Here is a 21383-nt window from a genome sequence, read left to right as displayed (position 1 = left end):
TAATAGTATTGTTTACCTCAATAAGTAAAAGATAGAGAAAATACCTCACCTTTTTAGCACTTTTATTTTTTTTACTCTAAACTCTTTTTTATTATAATAATACTTATTTTTTTTATTATTTTTACTCTAAGTATATTTTTATTACTCTAACACGTGAGTTTTATTTTTGTTCTTTGATCTCTCTCTCTCTCTCTCTCTCTCTCTCTCTCTCTCTCTCTCTCTTCTTCTTCTTCTTCTCCTCCATTTTCTTCTTCCTTTTCATTTTCTTTTCTGCTTTTCAATTGTTTCCGTTGTTGTTCCTTCATCGATCCACCGTCGCTCCGCCATCACACCGCCGTCGATCTGCCATTACGCCGCCATCGATCCACCGTTCTTTCATATTTAGTTTTCGCGATTTTTTTTAGATCGTAGTGATCATTACGATTTATTTTAATTCTCAGATTTATAAAAATTGCTCTTTAATTTTTTCAGTTTCAGATCTAAAAATTTGTAAAAAACAATTTTATGATGGAAAAAACGATTTTTTTACAGAAAAAATGATTTACTGCAGAAGCAGCATCTGATTATCATACTGGTATCACTATGACATTATCATATTATTATCATAACACTGCAAAAAAAAATTGTCAAAAAAAAATACTTTATTATCATATCGGTATCATTAAAGTTAGCATATCTGTATCATAATGTTATCATATTAGTATCATAATATTATATAGTTATGATAATAGTATGATAATAATAGTATCAAGAAAAGTGCTTGATTATCATTTCGTTATCATTAACGTTAACATGTCTGTATGATGATTATCATATCAATATCATAACATTATACGATTATCATAATAGTATGATACAGTTATGATAATAGTGTGATATAGTTATGATAAAAGATAAACAACGTTATGATAACAGTATGATAAATTTGATGATAATAATATAATACCGTTTGATAATAATATGATAAGGTATAATAAAATGTTATGATATAGTTATGATAGTCATGATAATGTTATGATAAAGTACATTATGATAATATTATGATAGTATACTGTTATGATAAAGTACGTCATGATAATGTTATGATAATAATATGATAATCAAGCATTATTTTCTATAGAAATTTTTTTATTTTCTGCAGTGTTATGATAACAACATGATAATCAGACATTGTTTTTGGCAGAAAATCGTTTTTTTTTTGCAGAAAATTATTTTTTCTGATGAAAATCATTTTTTCGACAGATTATTAGATTTGAAAACTGGAAAATTGTAAGATCCATTTTTTTAGATCTGTAAGTTAAAATAAAGCATAAAAATTACAAAATCGATGATTTAAATCTCAAATAACGGTCAAACGACGGTGATACGACGGCGGAGCGACGTTGATACGACGGCGGAGCGATGGCGGAATGATTGCGGAACAATGACAGAGAAATAATAAAGAAGGAAGGAATAAGAATGGAGAAAAAAGAACCAGAGAGAGAGAGAGAGAGCATGTGGTGTCAGAGTAAAATCAGAATACGACGGCGGAGCGATGGCGGAATGATTGCGGAACAATGGCAGAGAAATAATAAAGAAGGAAGGAATAAGAAAGGAGAAAAAAGAACCAGAGAAAAAGGGAGAGAGAGAGAGAGACAGCATGTGGTGTTAGAGTAAAATCAGAAATATTGAAACATAAAGAGTAAAATCATAAAAATATTAAAACCGTGATGTATTTGTTCTAACTTTTCCTTGTTGATACATAAAATCCTATTATTTTTGTGTTTTAGGTAAATTTCTAAGTTTCCCTAAAGTGTGAATTGTACTGGGCTAGACTAGTTTACACCCTTATTATAGCTGTGAGTGTGTTGGGGTGAACAATTGGCCACGCCAAAAGGCAATCCCATCCCCATCTCCTTGCAACCTCTAGTATACCTCCTCTCCTTATCTTCCCCTCTTAATTTCAAAACCTTTTTAATATTTGCACCCAAAAAGAAACCAATAATATACCAAATGGCGTCCATCTCTGTAACTAATCACTCTCTACCCTCTCTGTTTCCCACTCAAAAACCCAGACCCCAATTGCCTTCTCTAAACCTCCCCATTCTCTCCAATTCTTCCCACTCTCAATTTTATGGCCTCAAATTCTCTCGCTCTGCTTCACCTTCGATCCCATCTTCTTCCTCTGTCAAAACTACCATTCTTGCTAAGGTACATTTTGCTCCCAGCTCGAAAAAATTGGAATTCTGATTCATTTCTTGATTTCTGTTTGTTGTTTTGTTAATTTCAGGTGAGTAAAGGACAGGCGCCACCAAATTTTACATTGAAAGATCAAGATGGGAGGCCTTTCAGCCTCTCTAAGCTTAAAGGGAAGCCTGCTGTTGTTTATTTCTACCCAGCTGATGAAACCCCTGGCTGCACCAAACAGGTTATTAATTGAGATTATTTTTAATTTTAGTCACCAGAATTTAATGTTTGATATGAAATGAATTTGATGTGTTTGCAGGCTTGTGCTTTTAGGGATTCTTATGAGAAGTTCAAGAAAGCAGGAGCTGAGGTTATTGGAATTAGTGGTGATGATTCAGCATCTCATAAGGTTTGAAACTAATTTGACTTTAATTTTAGTTTGCTCCTGAATTTTCACATGATAGCCAATTAACAGCAAAATTAAATTTTCTATTAATTTATTTCCTGCACTTATTAATTAGTTCAAATTTTGATCAATTAAATCAAAATTTTAGCCAATTAGCCCCCAATAGCTCATTTAACCCCAAAGCGCAGCTGAGTTGGTCTAATTGATAAAAATTGACGAGTTTAAGGGATTTAGTGATAAGAAAAAGTTGATTCCGATGTTAATTACCTATTATGTGAAAGTTCGGTATTTAATTGATACTTAAGTCAAAGAAATCTCCTTTTCCTTTTATTAGATCAGATTTTTTGTTGTAAACTATTGGGATTAGTAGTTTCCGTTTTATGAGTCCCCAAATGAGCTGAGGCCAGTGAACTTGCATACTTGCGGAATATCGAGTTTATATTTCTGTTTTAGAACACGGCTGAGCTTATATGACAATTATACATAAAGCTGACAAAAAACCTTGAATGGTTGTAGGCATTTGCCAAAAAGTACAAACTTCCATTCACATTGCTGAGTGATGAAGGAAACAAAGTAAGAAAAGAATGGGGAATTCCTGGAGATTTGTTCGGAACACTACCGGGACGACAAACATATGTTCTCGACAAGAAAGGTGTGGTTCAACTCATCTACAACAACCAGTTCCAACCCGAAAAGCATATCGATGAAACCCTCAAACTACTTCAAAGCATTTGAATCTACAATTCTGTATGTTGTATCAATTTTATATTACATTTCTTGGCATGCAACATATTGGTGTATTTGTTCTTAGTCCCTGTAGCTACTATTGTACCCGTTAATATTCGCATAAGTATACATTCGGAAGAAATGAAATGCAGCTTCTTGTAGTTAAAAAGTACAGAAAAGTTTGATTATTTCTCTTTGAATGAATATTGCAATTTCTTGAGACCTCTCATATTCCTATGCTTTAAAACATTAAGAATTACATTACATTGACCTACTTCGTTTCTACTTTTCCTTGATAAGATTGATTACCATGAAAAAGGAAGTAGTATGCTTATTCTATTTTAAATTTAAAGAATGAAAATTAGATAATAATTATGCTTTATGCTATTATTACTCCTCCTGCTCATAGTCCTGGCTGCCGTACGGGCTAAATGCTTCAGCCAACAAGTTCTTCTTCCTCCAGGAACTCCACCCCATTTCGTCACAGATTTCATCGCTGTGGTCAATGCTAAAAGTAGAGATGCAATGTTTTTTCTTATAGAACCTTGTTGTCCTCTTCATAACTTCAATCTCCTTAGAAACTTGTTTCAGCATCTTCTCTGCAGTAGGAAGCTTAAATTTATTGTCAATTAGTCTTGCCAGCCATATGCTTCGCAGTTCTGCAGTGTGAAGGTTTGAAACACTTTCTATGAATCCGGCGAAAGCCATGTTTGGAATCAAAGGATGAATTGTACCTCTGCAAGAAAAAGAATTAAAGATCCTCAGCATCGTCTAATGATTCTGTATTGCTCGCAGACTGTTTTCCCTTTAAATATTTATGTTTCCGTGCTACATAGAATAATATTATTATGTACGAGTGTGTGAGAAGTAAGGTTAACCTGTATAAGGGCATTACACCATAAGGATACTCTAACAGACTAAAAAAAGGTTCTGGTATGATATTCTGAAGCTTTTTCTTTGCATTATAACCAGTTGCAAAAATCACAACATCAGCCTGCAGTTTAGTGTTATCTTCAAATTGGAGTCCATCCTGAGTGAAGCACCAATTTGATGTTCTTTTGAACAGAATGTTGCCTTTGTCAGCCTCGGAGAAAAAGTTTTCCGGCATGATCGCCATCTGGCACGACGCGTAGTCTTCGATGAAAGGGTGATCTGGTTTTAATCCATACTTGTGCAGAGGAAGCTTATAGAGCAGGTAGGACTCTATAAATTTGGAAACTACATGTCTCTGCAAAATAATTTAGTTGAGTTAATTACAAAAAACTTGTTCGTAAAACTCCGAAATTTTATATTTATATATTTTTTTTTTTTAAATGTTGATTTTCTGTTTCAGCGTTTCCGTTTTAATGTTTCGGATGTCATGAAACTTACGATTGGAGAAAAGAGAAGGCAAAAAAGGGAGTTGAGGAGGGTTTGATTAGGTTTTTCATGGATGAACTGAGAAGATCTTGTGGAGAAGAACAAGAAAAATGGCAAACCCCATATCCAATAGTGAGGAACAGTCCAATGTAATGTCCTCACCACCATCGTACATTGCTGCCCATCTGCACCTGCAAAACAATTACCGAATTATTAACCATTTAAAATAGAAGAATGGAACCAAAAAACATAATTAAATGAAATCACCTACTGTTTGAGTTTTTGATTTATTTAACACTTTAGTTTATTTTTTGGTAATCAGTGTGCTAAAACGATAAAAGAAAATTCCATATTTATTTAAATTTTGTTGTTGTATTAGCTAAAAAAATAATAATAGTGTGTGTAAGCGGTACATATTTTTTTATATAGAATTCAAATAGCAAATCATATCAATAAATTTATGATTTTTATCTTATTAGTAGTTCGATGATTCTGATATGACTAACAATACTTATCATTATATTTCCTAAAAGTTAAAATACTAATTTAGAAAAAGAAAAATCCAAACACTAAAGTAGTAGTAAATTTATAAAAGTTCAAATCCTTACTTTAATGTGGGTAATATATAAACCAAGCTTGTTGATGATTGACGCATGCTTATTTTACTTTTCTTTTTATTTCTTCATGTGTGTTTCATGTGATACCACTACCGGAGTCAAAATTGAATTTGTTATAATTCAAATTACAAAATAACGTAAAAATTAAAACAGTTGAAACTTGAAAACGTGTGTGAGGAGTCAAGAAAGTCCAAACATGACACTTCCAGATCGTAAAAATGAACTTTATTGTTTATTACTAAACTCGACCACAAAATGCTAACTAATTTCTCTTGTCGTATTGACTTGTATAAAAAGGAAAACCATGCAAATTCCATCCATAGAACACATGCTATATAACAGAATTCTTACATATTTCATCTCTTTTATATTCAACCATAATAAAAATTCCACATGGAAATTAGTTATTTTAAGTTTACAATATCTATATTTTTTCTTATTTTTTAAATATATAATAATTGTATCCAAGAATAATATTTTGACAATAAAAAATTTAACATAATATGGGGTTAAATAATTAACTTAGCTAGAAATTCAAGCTATTATGCGACGAGTTAGCAACTACAAACCTCTTTTTTTTTAAATATTGAATCCATTATATTAAATGAGCGTTTGGGAAAGATCAAACCCTATATATTTAGATTATAAGAGATTAAACAAGTACCACGTTAGATAATCCATTCGCCAAAAAATTAAAAGATTAGGTGAAACTACTACAATAATTTTATTATTATACTTAACAATTAGTGCAGATAAAATTTTAATTAAATAGTTAATGATGGAAGTATACCTTGGTTGGCCTGAGCACACTCCAAAGCTAAATCAATGGCTGATTTTTTGAAGCCGACAACCGCAACTTTCTTTCCTTTGAGAAGGTGAGAAGCAGCTTCTTTGTCCAGCTTACAGTAATCAAGTGAATGCAAAACTTGCCCTTTGAATATTTCAGGACCTCCATTTTTTGGAAATTTAGGGATCTTCGGAATATCACCATATTTTCCGGTGCATACCACTAGAAATTCAAATGCGTACCACTGAAATGAAGAAAAAAAATAATGATTATCGGCTGAACAAAAAAAGTTACGGTTATTGAACTATAGTATTTTTACGAAATTGTAATTGAGCTTTAAAATTTCCCATTAAATAAATCGATGGTAACTAAATGATTTTAATATACTTTTATTTATGTAAATAAAATATTCACCTCATTTTTATTTACTTTAAAATTATCAAACTGTAAATTTTATTTTAAATGGATATTAACTTTTAAATAACGTAGTAAAGGGGGGAAAGAAACACATTTTTCCGTTGTCCACATAAGTAATATATCACCGCGCAAATTATTTATTTACCTAAAGTCACTTAGAAAATAAATATTTAGTTACCGAAACAAAAAAAAAATTGAAATCCGGTTATTGCTCTGTGAGAACATTGTAATTTGATAGTAAGCAAAATTAACTCAATATTTGGTGATTGCATGCTACGCTCTCTAAGAAATTAAATAAATTAAAGTGACTCTATACAGTGTTGGAAATATAAATAATACAATATCATATCAAATAATTAAAAGAATTAACTGATCTAAAATAAATTTAAATAATACTTAATGCAAGCTAATTAATCTAGATAAGATGAATTATATGTACGTTGGAAGAAAATATGTAAAAATAGCAAAAGAGAAAAGTACCTGAATAGTGTCTGTTTGATTAGTTTGCACAGCCACCTCCCAAACATGCTGACCAGGGAGGAGGCTTCCATAATGTCCGCTACAATCGGCAGCCTTCCGGTCACCGACAAATCGGAGTTCCACCACCTTAGAATTAAACCTAATGTACTTCATTAGGTCAAAACACTCAGCATAAGATCTCAAATAATCCAAAATCTCAAGATAAGAAGGAAAATTTGGATCATCTCTGTTAGGCCAAAGGAAATCTGTGAACTCATAATCAGTACGAGAAGATTGAAGTTTTGTGGAATTATAAGAACAAGTTTTCCAGACTCCACCAACTGAATCACTTGCCTCAAAAACCAGTGGATTATGGTGAGCCAGCTGCTTGAGCATGGCTAAACCACTCACACCAGCTCCAATAATGCCAATTTTGGAGACTATAAGGTTGTTTTGTCGAGCCATTTTGAATCAATTAGCTCAATTAATTCAAAGATTATGAAGAGAAATATGTAAATGGTTTTTTGAAGGAATAATATTTGTGTAGGAAATTTATTGCATGGGTAGTGATATTTATAGCACGTGAATGGACTTGAAAAAAAGAGACTATTTCTTATCGAAATATTATAATACATGTGTGAAATTGGTTTGATATAGAGGAGGAAATTTCTACAAGTACATGGTTTCATGCAGTTAGCTAATTTGAGGAATTTATGTATGATAATTGATATATATGTAGTTTTTGTGAGTTTCTCTGTATCTTACAAACCCTAATTCATATATTAACATATTATATTTGCATGTTGTATATTGTTTTTATTTCTTCCAGGAAATGGCCTAACCATTGCATAACATGCATGATATATAGTTTCTTGCTTCCATTTTTTAAATGTAATGATATAATTCTTATACTATCATTTTAATTGATCCATGGTAGATTAATTGTTTAAATTCCCACTCTAGCTACCTGCCAGTAGAAGGTCAGTTTGTTAATAATTTATTACTAATTTGGTCATTTTAATCCGATTAGTAATCTGGCCGTGTAATATGCAAAAAATACATTAAATTTAAATGATAATGTCACAAAAAATTTATCAACTTTATATATTTTATTATTTTAATCACGTCGTCTAAAATCGTCATTTTCGTACTTCAACTATAAAAAAATTTCAAATCGATTCAAAATCCGGTAAATATCGCTAACGTGTCACTACCCAATTGTCAATTCAGCGATTTTCACCGGATTTTCACTCGGTATTATCGATTTGAAAAAAAATTAGTAGTCGGTTTATTTTTCTGCATATTCAAACTCATGCATTTTATATTTGACCGGCATATATAAAAAAAGTTGCCTTAAATATTGAGAAAGGACTCGTATGAATTCTCTCAAATTCTCGATAAATTAAGAAAAATGATAGATATACATATCAAAGTATCACAAGTTTTGATAATATAAGTTACATTACACATTACGTGAAAGGTGAAAAAAGAAAAGAATGGGAATAATAAGCGGTGGTCGATGAGGTTTTCAGTCGGTGTTTGTTTTATTAAACGAAAAGAATTCATTGAATGTGATTATTCTTTCAGTAATAATTATCACTCATTCCTTCCATTAGCTATGGAAATTGACTTTTTTTTATTGAAGTAAAAAATAATTTTATTAATTAAAAGTTAAGATCGGCTAGTATATAAAATTTAATAATTAAAGGGACCCAGTTTATTCATCTAAATAAATCAAAATAGTCATGCGTTATCAATAAACATTTTTATAAAAAGAAAATACATGTTTTTATTAAATTAAAATAGTCATATGATATCGAACTAATAATATTGAAAAGTAAAAAGTTATTGTTGAGATATCCATTCCAACCTTTGAATCATGAAAAATTAGATTAACTTGTCATGATAAAACTAAATTTTAATTGCACAACTTTTACATCTAACAGTTTTAACTTCATTTTTACAATTTCAAACTATATTTTTGTGATATATCTACTTTCTTCAAAATGGGGCTTAAATTATTAAATAGATCGAGATAACTTGCACGTCAAAACTCGACATTTTTTCATTTTAAAAAAATGAAAATTAAACTATTGTTAAATTAGATTACATCAAATTTAATTTACTTAGGACACGAAAATAGAAATAACTTCTAGATTCTAGAACATATTAAAATTTGTAAGAGATAAATTTTATTCAAAATTAAAAGCATAAATTAGAAAAATTGAATTAGTAATAACTAAAGACCTCCTTTCAAATGAATAAAAATGAAAAAGCTTATTAGGATTTCGGAGTTTTTGAAAAATAAAAAGAGAAAGACAGCTTGGTCTTCTCATATTTATGAAAATTGACTTTTCATTTTTAGGAAAATCAAATTAACAATAAATAAATATGGCTATTTAATAAATAAGATACAATTATTAAAATATCTTACAAACAACAATATAATTAAAAAAATATTTTATTTAAAAAAACGAAAAAATATGAAATAAAAAAATTAATTTCAATAATATTCTAAAAATATTATTTAATATATCATATAATTGACTATTTAATTTATATATTCAAAGTTTTATTTAATTATAATATTCACAAACATAATATAAATTAGTTCTTATTCTCATTACTATATATAATTTATTGAACTAAACATATATAAATAATCATTTTCATTATTATTATTCTTTAATTTTTGTAATCATGCATTTTTTTAGCCAAACAATACCCTTTAGGCCATGTTTGGTTCATGAAACAGGTCCGGAATAGAATAGCTATTCTATATTGAATAGTTATTCCTCACTTTGGTTCATGGAATAGTAACTCTATGGAAATGATTTTGTGGAATAACTACTCCTCTTAAAAAGTAAAGAATAGCTATTTCATTCCTCATGGAATATCGATTCTATTCCATGTCATTCCATTCCATAAACCAAACATGGCCTTAGTAGTTTCCCCCTACTATAAAATATATTATTAGTGCAAAGTAAGTAAAACCAATTGTAAAACAATGATTTTTAATAACATTGAGGAATAATGGAAATATCACAGAAAATTAAAGGAAAAATCAAAAACAAAAGTCATAATCAAAGACAAGTACAGCATGTCTAATTTTGAATAAAGAAACATGAAAATCTAAGTTTGACAATTTCTTGAAATAAAACTAAGTACCAAAACTGATCATTTTAAAAGCTGGTCATTCTTTCCCTAAATGGATTCAGATCTTAATTACTAAATATATCTTAGTCCTGGTCAAGAGTCAGATGTCTTTCGATTCAAACCATTCATCACTTCTTAAATTAAAGTATATAGTAAATTATCATCACAATTCTCCTCAAATTAAAAAATGTTTAGTTCACACTTACTCGACAATTATTTAATACCCTTTTTTAGTATTTGTATTTACCTAATAAAAATTCAACAAATATATTACTATTTAAATTATACTCCTTCCGTCCCAAATTGATAGTCAATATTTAAATATTTTTATTCCAAATTATAAACATTCAATTATTATTTATTAAGTAATTGTCAAATATATCATTATTAATTAGTAGAATGTCTTGAAAGAAAATAATAAACACAAACAAATAAAAGTTACTATTGCATTAAATCAGAACAAGTGTAATATTTCTACATTAATTAACCCATTTTATCTATAAAATATAATAACAAATTAACATCCGTATTTATCATAAATTGTCTATTAATTTAGGACAAATAGAGTATTATTTATAAATAATGTTTTTCAAATATATATTTATTCAATGATAGATCTAATAAATCTACTCGTCGTTCGACTACTTTGTTCTCAATTTTTCTAGGTTAAGTGATAGTTATTCGCCCTTTTTATAATCCATAAAAAAAAATTACAAAAAAATATAATCAATTCACTTATATAAAATAAAAAATAAAAAAATCAACTATTCTCAATTAAAAATTATATGATAATAATAAAACATTAATTCATCAAACTTTGATAAATAAATTTAAACTACTAATTAATATCAAAAATATAGAATGTCAATAAAATGTTTATTTACTTTTATCAAATCGATCATTCGTGAGTACTAAACTGATATGAAATAGAGTTAATTATATATTAAATTACTATATTTTTATTTTATTTTTAGCACAACCTTTAAAAATTCGTTATATAAAACCACCATCTTTTAAAAAAAATTCAAATCTATCATAGTTTAAATTCAGCAAGTTTCATATAAAAATCTATAATAGATTTGATCCTTTTCATTAAAAAAATCGTGATAAAATTGAAAAAGAAAATAAAAAAGTAATTTAGTATGTAATTAACTTTTACAATAATTTTCAACCATGCCATTTTTCATTAGTCTAGTCAGCAAAATTTGCTAGATTTTAAATCTGTGATAGATTTAAATGACTCAGAAAATATACGTAATTTTACTTAAATACATATATTTAGCTAATTACAGAGTAATTTATTTACAAAAGTATTATGTACTGCTTAATGAAAGAAAGTAGTGCAGCTTTTGAATAATTAAATTTCAAACCTAAATGCATACACAGTCCCTTTACCACGGCGAAGCTGTTATAAACTTCGATCAGCTTCTATTTTCTTTTCTAATTTCTGTGTTTTTTATTTGTAAAATCAATTTAGTGTTTATAGTACTGCTACCAGTCTAAAGACAAATTGCAGTTTATATCTCATACTTTTACTTTTTATTTATGGCCACATCTTTTACAATCTTCAATTATAGTCCATTTTCCATTTTCACTTTATTGTAGTCAATTGTATAAATTGAAATGAAAAAAATAATCAAATATATTGTTTATATTATTTTATATTATTTTAATTTACATTTCAACCATAATAAATATTAAAGATGAAGTAACAGGAGAGAATATTTAGTCTTTATCTCGCTTCAATTTGGACAATTAGCTACAATTAAAAGTAAAAAATGGAAAATGCGTTAAAATTAAATTTTTGAAGGATGGAGCCATAAATAACAAAAATTAAAAAGATGGGTATTTTTGGGTGATTAAACCTTTATATAACTAATATTCTATTAATTACAGTCTAATTTGAGATCTACTTAAAAATAGTTCAAAATTACAAAATTTGACTAAAATTTGTATTCAAACTAATTGAATTTAATATTTGGGAGCGATTATCATATAAAAAAATTGTGAGCTCATGAGTATGAACAAATCCCTTACACATACAATAATTTATTTATTTTACTATATTTACTTTTTATATCTTTAAATTTAGATATATACTATCATTATTGGTTAATTTTCATATTTTAAGTTAATAAAATTAAGTTTAGACTTGGCAAATCCTTAAAGCATATGGTAGAGGAACTATTGGTTTCGATCGAAAAGTCACATATTTCGATCAAGACATGAAGAAAAAATCAATCAACAACTTTAGGAAGAGCTGGGATCGATCGAAAAGCTCCCTTTGCGAACGAGAAGCATTAATTTTGTGAAGGTCTCGATCGAGAATCCTAGTGTCTCGATCGAAAAAATGACTTAAAAATCTCATTTGAGCTGAGATAAGAATTAAAGGCTTTGTTTTGGCCCACTTTTATTTTAGTCCCTATTAGACTTGTACTAGGGCATGTTTTGTTCCTCTTTTGGCTAACACTATATAAGGCCACTTTTATCCATTTTTAGGTTAAAGAAAAAAAAAATTGGGGTTTTGAACCTCCATTAGAATATTTTCCAGCATTTATGTTCTTCATTGTTCTTGAAGTTTATGTATGATTATTGACATTGAATGAAGTTTTATCTTATTAATTGAAGTTATTATTTAAAAGTGACACATCCGGATAATTACGTTTCAATCATCTTTATTGCTTATTCTTATTTATGTGTTTATGTTTTGTTAATATGAATAGTTAATCCCTTTGTTTTGGGATTGATATGAACTTATGATCGTTGTTTGATTGGAAATGAATGGAATGACTTGTTTACATGTTTTAATTATTGGATGTAATTCTTGTTTTAGACTGATCTCCTAAAGCATGATTTGTGTTTGATTAATTAACTGAGAAATTGCTGATTAGATAGATCAAATGATTTTGAACCTAAGTCTGAATTAGGTATTAATTGATTGGTTGATTAGTAGTTTTATCAGTTTTATTCACATTCCAATGAAAAAGGGGTTAACTCGGCATTCGAAGTTATGTCAAAAAGTCAAATAAGTTGTTTTAACTCTTTTTTTAATTAACAAGACCTGAAAATTTGTGCCTTAAAAATCAAATAAGTCACATTTTACATTTTTAGTCAATTAATTTTTAAATTTATATCTAAAGATTAAATAAATCATGTGTTTGAAGTATATATATTAGAGACTCTCTCTAAAAAAAATTTTCTCTCCCTTCTCTCTAAACAATTTCTTCTCTACTTCATCTCTTAAAGGGTGGGAGGAGGTGATTTTCCGATCTCAATCGGAAATCGCCTCCTCTCCGCCCATAAAAGTTTAATCTTTTATAAACTTAAGCCTTATTTCAATAAATTTATCCGTTTAATAGCTTTTTCGGTATGGATTTTAGTGTTTTTTTTGCTTGAAAGTTTATGTTTTTATGTTTTTATGGTGTGTGTTTTTAGATCTATCAAGAATCTCAAGTGATTGTTCAAGCTTCATAGTCAATTTTTTGTAGATCTAAATTTTTTGGATGGGTATTGTTCTAACTTTTTAGAACTTCATTAAAGATGAGGATCGGAAATACTTAGCTTCAACGGATCAAGCGGTTTTCCGGTCAAATCGGAAGGACAAATCGAAAACCCGCTCTAACGGAACTTCACTCTTAAGTTCTTGTTCGGTCTTTTTATGCGGAATCGATGTTTAGATTTGCTTAATTTCGATTTATTTTTTGCTTGTATTTTGGGTTGTTTGTTAGTATTTTAGATCAAAATTGAAAAATCATATATTAACTTTGTTATATGACTTTTCAATGTAATTTACTCTTCATCAATGAATTCTATCTTTGGTAAAAAAAAAAAGTATATATATTAGAGCTATTTGATCCAAAACACAAGTTTTGGGATGCGCTAGTTTTAAGATCTAATTAATTAAAAAAGTTAAAATTATTTTATTTGATTCTGAAACACAAATTCGAAGATCCAGATGACACTTTGCTCATATTTAAACCTACACTAAGGGAAACTGTCCGATAAAAAGTGACTTCTCAACAAAATTTGCTCTCCCTTCTCTCTAAACAAAGTTCATCTTCTTCATCTTGTTCTTGGTGAGGGTGGGAGAAGATGATTTTTCCGGTCACCGGAAAATCATCTTCTCTCCGCCCATAGTTTTATTTAGTATAGATCTACTCTTTGTTGATTGAATAAGACTTTTTTTAAGATGTTTTTTATGGTTTGAAATTTTATCTTATGAAATAAATTGTTATGGTTTGTTTTCTTACCTCTTTGATCCGATGTTGTAGATCGTTCAAGACTATTTAGTGTTTGTTCGAACTTTAGATCCAAGTTCTTGTAAATCTAAACATTGGGGAGGTTTTTAAATCTATCTCTTTAGAATATTCTTGAAGATGAATCAAAAATGCTAAGCTTCGTCGGATAGAGCGAATTTCTTGTCAAATCGGAAAAAGGATGATCTAAGTACCCCGTCCAACGGGAACATAGTTCTTTGTTGTGTTAAATTTATCGGGATTCATGTCATAGATTTATCTTTATTTTCGATTATTTTTTGCTTATCTTGGATTGTTGTTTAGTAGTTGGTTGTTCAAATTTGAAAGATCATATTGAGATCCTTGTGATATGACTTTCATTGTTTGTATTTACATCTTCATTAATATATTCTCACTTTGGGAAAAAAAAAACCTACACTAAGGGATTAGAGTTAAGTATTTAGAGGTTATAAATTGTCCACGGTGATCGGAGGTTGCCCAAACTGAAATTTCATATATAATTTGTTTAGGCACATTTTTTTTAATTAAGAATTTTATTATTTGGTTCTTGACTCTATGATTTACTAACTAAATATTTAAATTTTGGCTGAATTTTAATTTGACAGCTGTGGTTTAAATCGCGGTGCAACAGTCACTAATTGAATTGCAATATAAGCCAGAGACTTTTGAAAATGGATGACAAAAAAATGAACAAAAATAAGTGGCTGAAAATACGAAAAATCTCTTATATAAAACATGCCTAGTCATTCCAGCAAAGATTTAAGTGCTGAAAATGGCTGAAAATAAATAAATATATGTGATTTGAATGCTTTGTATTTAGTCCATAAAAATGTACTAGATATTTCATTATTTAATTATTTTATATTTTTTATATTGAACTTGATAGATATAAAAATATTATTAATTTTCATCTCATTTTTAAAGTATTTTTTTATTTTAAAATCTAAATAATTTTTTAATTAATTGTTATCTTTTAATTTTTTATTTTCAGTATAATATAGAAGATAATCAAGTAGAAAAAATTTCAATACAACAAATACCATGAAGAGTAATATATTGAATTATTTTCATTTTGCAACGCATGTTCTTTCACTACAGAAAATAATTAAAAAATCAATAATTTAACAAAAGGCAAAAATAGTTGATGAAAATTAAATCACATTAAATAAATTTATATCTTCTCAATCTGTATATAAAATATAAATGATTTCTAAAGTAGAATGTATAGTGTATTAATTAATAAGTACAAAAATACTACTTAATTGAATTAATAAATAGGCTTATTCACCAAAAAAAATAACAAACCTTTGCGTCTCGAGTCAGATTTAGCCAAATCTTTAAAAACCACCAGATTTAGCCAAACCTTATATATTATGTGTCAATTGTAGCCATTTTTGAATCGAACCGAAATTATTGCCCACATGTCATCCATGTCATCTCCAACTCAGCAAAATTTGCTTACATGGCACATTGCAAACCACTAAACCAACTTAATCAAACCAAATCATAAACTTAAAAAAAATCAAACCCAACTACTTCGACCTCGCCATATTTTAATTATCTTAATATTATTATATTAAAAAAAATCACTGTCACACTACTTCGACCTCGCCATTTTTTCCGACTCCGCTATATATATTTAAAATGATTAATTATTTATAAATAAAAAATTAACATCACGCAATTTTGATACCTAAATTATGTTATAATATAAAATTACCGATGCCTAAATGATTTTTCAACATAATTTCTGAAAAAATTAAATAAAATTTTTTAAATTTTTTATCGGAAATTCAGACCCACCACCTGTGGGTCTGTTCTGAACAAACAGGTGGGTCTGTTCAGAACAGACCCACCGTGGTGGTAGGTCTGTGAGAACTGACCACCGGTGGGTCTGTTCTCACAGACCCACAGTGGTGGCGGTGGGTCTGAATTTTCGATAAAAAAAATATGTATCGGATTCAGGAAAAACGGCAAGGTCGAAGTAGACGGTGAATTTTTTTAAAATATTATAATGTTAAGATAATTAAAATATGAATTTTAGTAATTAATTAATAATTAATTTGATTTAGTTGGGTTTGATTTTTTTTTGTTTATTATTTGGTTTGATTAAATTGGGTTAGTGGTTTGAAATGTGTCATGTAAGCAAATTCTGCTGAGTTGAAGATGACATGGATGACATGTGGGCAACAATTTCGGTTCGATTCAAAAATGGCTACAATTGACACATAACATATAAGGTTTGGCTAAATTTGGTGGTTTTTAAAGATTTGGCTAAATCTGACTCGAGACGCAAAGGTTTGACATTTTTTGGTGAATAAGCCTAATAAATATTATAAAAAAATTAAAAAATTAAAATGATAATATTATTTGTTTATAAATGGCTTAATTGCACGAAATCACCGATTTTAACGTCTTTTACACATTTATCACGAGCTTTTATTTTTAGTAATATCGGACATAAATTCTCACATTTTTGCAATTAAAATACCGGTTGAATTTCCGACTTCAAATCGCTTATGTGGACGTCGGAGCATGCCACGTGACAACACACTTTTCCACCTATTAAACGCACCATTTTTGCTTAATTGCACAAAACATCACCAACTTTAGCGTAGTTTACATATTTAACATGAACTTTTAAATTTTGCAATGCCAGACATGAACTTTTATATGTTTGCAATTCGTGCTGTTTTTTATGTGCTTTTAATCATTTATTTAACTTTTTTAGAATTTTTTTTTCTTTACATGAATATTATTTAATTATTTAGTAGCTTACTTTTAAGAGAAAAATAATTGACACATTTTAAAAATATTTACTTCATATAAGCATAAATTTCAATTTCATATTCTTTCATTCACATATTATAAATTGATCATCTATCTTCACATTGCAAAAATATTTATTTTTTTATTCATCAGAAGAATTATTAACTTTTTTACACAATTTTTTTTATTATTTTTAAACAGTTACAAGTGTAAAATATAAAAATAAATTAAAATAATTGGTGATAAACTGACATAAAAGGAGACGCTTGAATAATTATGATCATAGCATTGTTCGCAGCCCGCCTTGTAAAACAAATACTCCTTTCGTTTTTTTATAATTGTTCATTTAGCCAAAATTATACATAGCGAGAAAGTGTCATTGTTTTCTTAAATTATAAATATAAATACTTATAATTTTCAATTTTTGATTGTACATACCAAAAAGATCATCTATTTTCATGTGCTTTATCGAAGAATTTAATCAATTATAAAAAACAAAATGAATACTGTCAATAGTAAAAATAATTTATTTGATTATTAGTCTATTGCTTAAATTATTTCTCTCATACAAATAATCTATTAAATAATTAAACATCATTCCTATAAAAAAAGCTTCTGATTAAATGAATAAAAGTACATAAAAATAAATAATTCAACATCCAAAAACAACAACCGGTGTCTCGAATTGCAAAAATATGAAAGTTCATATTCGACACTGTCAAAATTAAAATTTCATGTTAAATATATAAAATATGTGAAAATTGGTGATTTTTCGTGCAATTAAACCAAAAACGGTACGTTTATTGGGTGGCGAAGATCGTTCCCGCGTGGCATGCTCCGATATCCATATAAGCAGTTTGAAGTCGGAAATTCAACCGGTGTTTTAATTGCAAAAATATGAAAGCTTATATTCAAATTATTAAAATTAAAAATTTATGATAAATATGCAAAAGACGTTAAAATTAATTATTTTTCGTACAATTAAACCTTTATAAATTTATAAGAGAACTAAAATTAAAAACATTTACTCCATCCCTGCCAACATATTTGATTTTATTTAACGGCAAAAACTGCATACTCTCTAATTTATGAATGAAAAACAAAAAACTAAAAAATTAAACCACTTTCTTCTGCCTTTGAAATTACCTTGAATTTATTAAAACTTATGGTTTGATTCATCAAACACAGCAGTAATGCTGCTGTATTGACCCTAACCAACCTCAACCACATACTCATTACTTAAAACAGAAAAGAAAAGGTGAACGTAACGCAGTAAAATTGCTCACAGACACTCCCACATTTCACCACGTGTAACTACCGTCACCTCACAGCCACGTTTCTTTGCAAACTGGTCACCGTCACAAGAAGGATACGGACAGGGAAGACTAAATCCACTAATGACCTTACACGTGTAACTTTAAATATTATTTTAATAGCACAGAATTTTGGTATATAATTTGGATCTACCTTAACAAATAAAGCATCTTTTTGTTCTCGATTCTCAGCATCTATAATCAGATCCTACGTGCAACTTGTTTAATCCAACGGCTCAGATTTCTTTGCGTTTGCTTTTATATACCCGCTGTTTTTTCTTTTTCTGTTTCTTACACCAAACTTAAACCATTTAGCTCATTCTCATCCGAAAAATGAACGTCTTCGATTCTCCGGTCGAAGCTTTGGCGTTTAATTACGTTAACTTCGGTGTTCTTACGGTGGTTAATAATTTATGGACATGGCTCGCTCTACTCACGGCGGCTGTCAGCTTTTGGAGAATCAGAAGTACTGTCACCATCACCAACACCGCCGCTTGCTCAATTAATTATGACAGCCGCCTTGGTCATGAGAGTTCTCCGCCGGTTGATGTAACATCGGAGCCGGATGAACCGGCTACGACGATAGATGATTTACCTAGCTGTTCACCAACTCCATCATCAAAACCGTTAGTTTTTGAAGAAGACAATCTTACAAAAGGGACTAACAATAAATTTATAATGTATTATGAAGATGATAGAGAGTGCGATGGTGGTTCCGTCTGCGGCGGCGATGAGTTGACGGTGGTGGAGGAGTGGGGATACAGAAGTGGCGGTTGGGAGGCGGAGAGAGTTTTGAAGATGAGAATGGGAGAAATGGGATGGTACAGGTGTCAGGATTTGACGGTGATTAACGGCAACGTTGTAAGATTATGGGACGACGTCGTTAGAAGGGGAAAGTACAGCTCAGGCTGAGTTGTTTGGTTATGGTTAGGTGAGAACGTTTTAGAAATTATAAGTTGTAGACAGAAGAAGCTTTTCTGTTAGCTTCTCGATTGCTAAAAAGCTAATCAAAATGTAAATACGATGGGTCAGAGAAAGCTTTTGAAAATCAAAATGGTTGCATTTTTCATTTTATTGTATAATTTATTCAGCTCATTATCGATACAATTTATGTCATATATTATACTCTATCTAAAGAAAAATAATTCTAATGATAGATTAATTGGACTTAATTTAATAATAAAAATATTTTATTTAAATGTAAGAGATTGAAGTTTGTATATTTATTGTTGTCATTATTTACAATGATTGCGTTATGAAAGGTATAAGGTGCTTTATTTTTTTTTCCTTTTTAAGTCATTTAGAAAACAAATTAATCCAACCAAAACAACTTAGGTTACCTCACCGAATTTGGAAGATCTCCACACTACTGAATGATGATTATTTTAGGTGTCTTGGTTCACATCAGTGAAGGAGCCAGGGTTTTTTTAAGTATATTTGAATACTTAGTTAATTTCTAAATTTTTGGCAATTAGAACTTAACCTTCCGCTAACTATAGCTTTATTATAAATTTGCTTTTTTTTAGAAGGATGGCAGACCGGACTAAAATGTATCCTAAATTACAAGTAGGAGAGTATTATAGAATAGAGTATTAAAAACGGACCTTCGTTAAAAGGATACAAAAGACAAATCCCTTAGGGTGTGTTTGGATAAGGGTGGATTTGGATTTGGATTTGGATTTGAGCCAAATCCTCTGTTTGGATTGTAAAATTTGTTGGATTTGGATTTGAGTCAAATCTAAGTTAATTTCAACACATACAAAATTGAGGATTTGAAATAACTCCAACAACCTATGGATTTCAAATAATCGCATTATCTTTATTATATTAAAAATTAACCGATTGAATTAATTAAGTCTAAAATCGACTATAACCCGATTCGAATAGAGAAAAAATTGAAATTTTTATTCGGCCATTATTTTTCCGAACTGGTTCAATATTTTTTGAAAAAATATTACTTTTAAAGTTGACTCTCTTTTGTTTTGAAAAAAAAAATTGGTTTGGTTAGAAGCAAAAAAAAGATACATTTTTGAATTATTATTTAAAAAAAATGTAGTTTTTTTTTTAAAATAAAAAATGTAAAGTTAATTATTAGTTAAATATTACATATATTGAGAGTTCAAATTCTTTTGTTTATCCAAACAATAAATTTGAAATTCATGGATTTGAAATGTAGGATTTAAAATGTAAAATTTGAAATTCAAATTCCAAATTCAAATCCATGTATCCAAACACACTCTTAGTATAATGTTGGGAAAGGCTGCCAAGCTTTTTTTTAATAGCAATGTTGTGGCTGTGCTAGCTAAGAGACAAGTATGAAATATTTTAGAATCTAGCATTTCATGTATTTAATTAATCCTGACTTAATTATCAAAAAAACAAATCATGACTTCAGATTTTATATTTTAGACTTTCTATGTTTTTTTCTAATAAGTTAAACTTTTTTAAAAATATAATATGAATAAATAATTGAATGAATAATAATAAATAAATAAATTATTTATTAATTATCTTTTTGATTTATGTGCTTACATCAAGATAACATATAATTTAAAATGAAAGGAGTATTGTATTATCAATAAATTATACATATAATTATAATGGATTTAAATTTCTTATCTAGTTTAAAAATTATTTAATTTTATATGTTTTCGTCTCACATTGATAAACTGATGTTGATATGCAATAATTTTTCTATTAATAATACAGTTTATTTAGATATAATTTATTTATTTATTATATACTGTAAAATAAATTGATTTATTATATAAAAATCAATTAGTGCTATGTGATCCACAAATATATACAACTGTCATTTAGTTCACAACACGAGGCAAAGAATAGTGTAGATTAAATTGCATTGATATCACTAGCCGCCGGCATATGCCGCAATAAAAAAGACGATTGACCCGCCGAAAATAATAGGCCTCGCAAATAACGAGTGAGTGTGAC

The 21383-nt window shown here is 28.8% G+C and overlaps 3 protein-coding genes across 3 annotated transcripts; 2 read left to right on the top strand and 1 right to left on the bottom strand.

Annotated features, from left to right (window-relative positions):
- Positions 1 to 1883: 1883 nt before the first annotated feature.
- LOC126670342 (peroxiredoxin Q, chloroplastic) lies at positions 1884 to 3520 on the top strand. The gene is made up of 4 exons (XM_050364046.2): positions 1884 to 2190; positions 2270 to 2407; positions 2486 to 2575; positions 3089 to 3520. The coding sequence occupies exons 1-4, from the start codon at positions 1993 to 1995 to the stop codon at positions 3305 to 3307; spliced, it is 645 nt and encodes a 214-aa protein (XP_050220003.1). The 5' UTR covers positions 1884 to 1992; the 3' UTR covers positions 3308 to 3520.
- LOC126670341 (probable flavin-containing monooxygenase 1) lies at positions 3288 to 7450 on the bottom strand. The gene is made up of 5 exons (XM_050364045.2): positions 6959 to 7450; positions 6065 to 6305; positions 4670 to 4848; positions 4177 to 4526; positions 3288 to 4034 (listed from the first exon to the last, which is right to left on the bottom strand). Exons 1-5 carry the CDS (start codon positions 7400 to 7402, stop codon positions 3689 to 3691), a joined length of 1560 nt encoding a protein of 519 aa, XP_050220002.1. The 5' UTR covers positions 7403 to 7450; the 3' UTR covers positions 3288 to 3688.
- An 11170-nt stretch (positions 7451 to 18620) lies between these two features.
- On the top strand, positions 18621 to 19500 carry LOC126667194 (uncharacterized). The gene has a single exon (XM_050360157.2). It carries the CDS (start codon positions 18765 to 18767, stop codon positions 19341 to 19343), a length of 579 nt encoding a protein of 192 aa, XP_050216114.1. The 5' UTR covers positions 18621 to 18764; the 3' UTR covers positions 19344 to 19500.
- The last annotated feature ends 1883 nt before the right edge of the window (positions 19501 to 21383 follow it).

This window comes from Mercurialis annua, linkage group LG2 (assembly GCF_937616625.2).
Source record: "Mercurialis annua linkage group LG2, ddMerAnnu1.2, whole genome shotgun sequence".
In the NCBI taxonomy this organism is placed as follows: Eukaryota; Viridiplantae; Streptophyta; class Magnoliopsida; order Malpighiales; family Euphorbiaceae; genus Mercurialis; species Mercurialis annua.
The sequence above is the reverse complement of the archived record's forward strand: the minus strand, read 5'-3'. Positions and strand labels throughout refer to the sequence as shown.

Excerpts from the sequence above, each read along its gene's own strand:
- LOC126670342 (XM_050364046.2), top strand. The coding sequence starts at position 1,993 with ATGGCGTCCATCTCTGTAACTAATCACTCTCTACCCTCTCTGTTTCCC. Across the intron at positions 2,191-2,269 it reads AAACTACCATTCTTGCTAAG|GTGAGTAAAGGACAGGCGCC; the intron begins GTACATTTTGCT and ends TGTTAATTTCAG. Across the intron at positions 2,576-3,088 it reads ATGATTCAGCATCTCATAAG|GCATTTGCCAAAAAGTACAA; the intron begins GTTTGAAACTAA and ends GAATGGTTGTAG.
- LOC126670341 (XM_050364045.2), bottom strand. The coding sequence starts at position 7,402 with ATGGCTCGACAAAACAACCTTATAGTCTCCAAAATTGGCATTATTGGA. Across the intron at positions 4,849-6,064 it reads GTGTGCTCAGGCCAACCAAG|GTGCAGATGGGCAGCAATGT; the intron begins GTATACTTCCAT and ends ATTGTTTTGCAG. Across the intron at positions 4,527-4,669 it reads GCCTTCTCTTTTCTCCAATC|AGACATGTAGTTTCCAAATT; the intron begins GTAAGTTTCATG and ends ATTATTTTGCAG.
- LOC126667194 (XM_050360157.2), top strand. The coding sequence starts at position 18,765 with ATGAACGTCTTCGATTCTCCGGTCGAAGCTTTGGCGTTTAATTACGTT.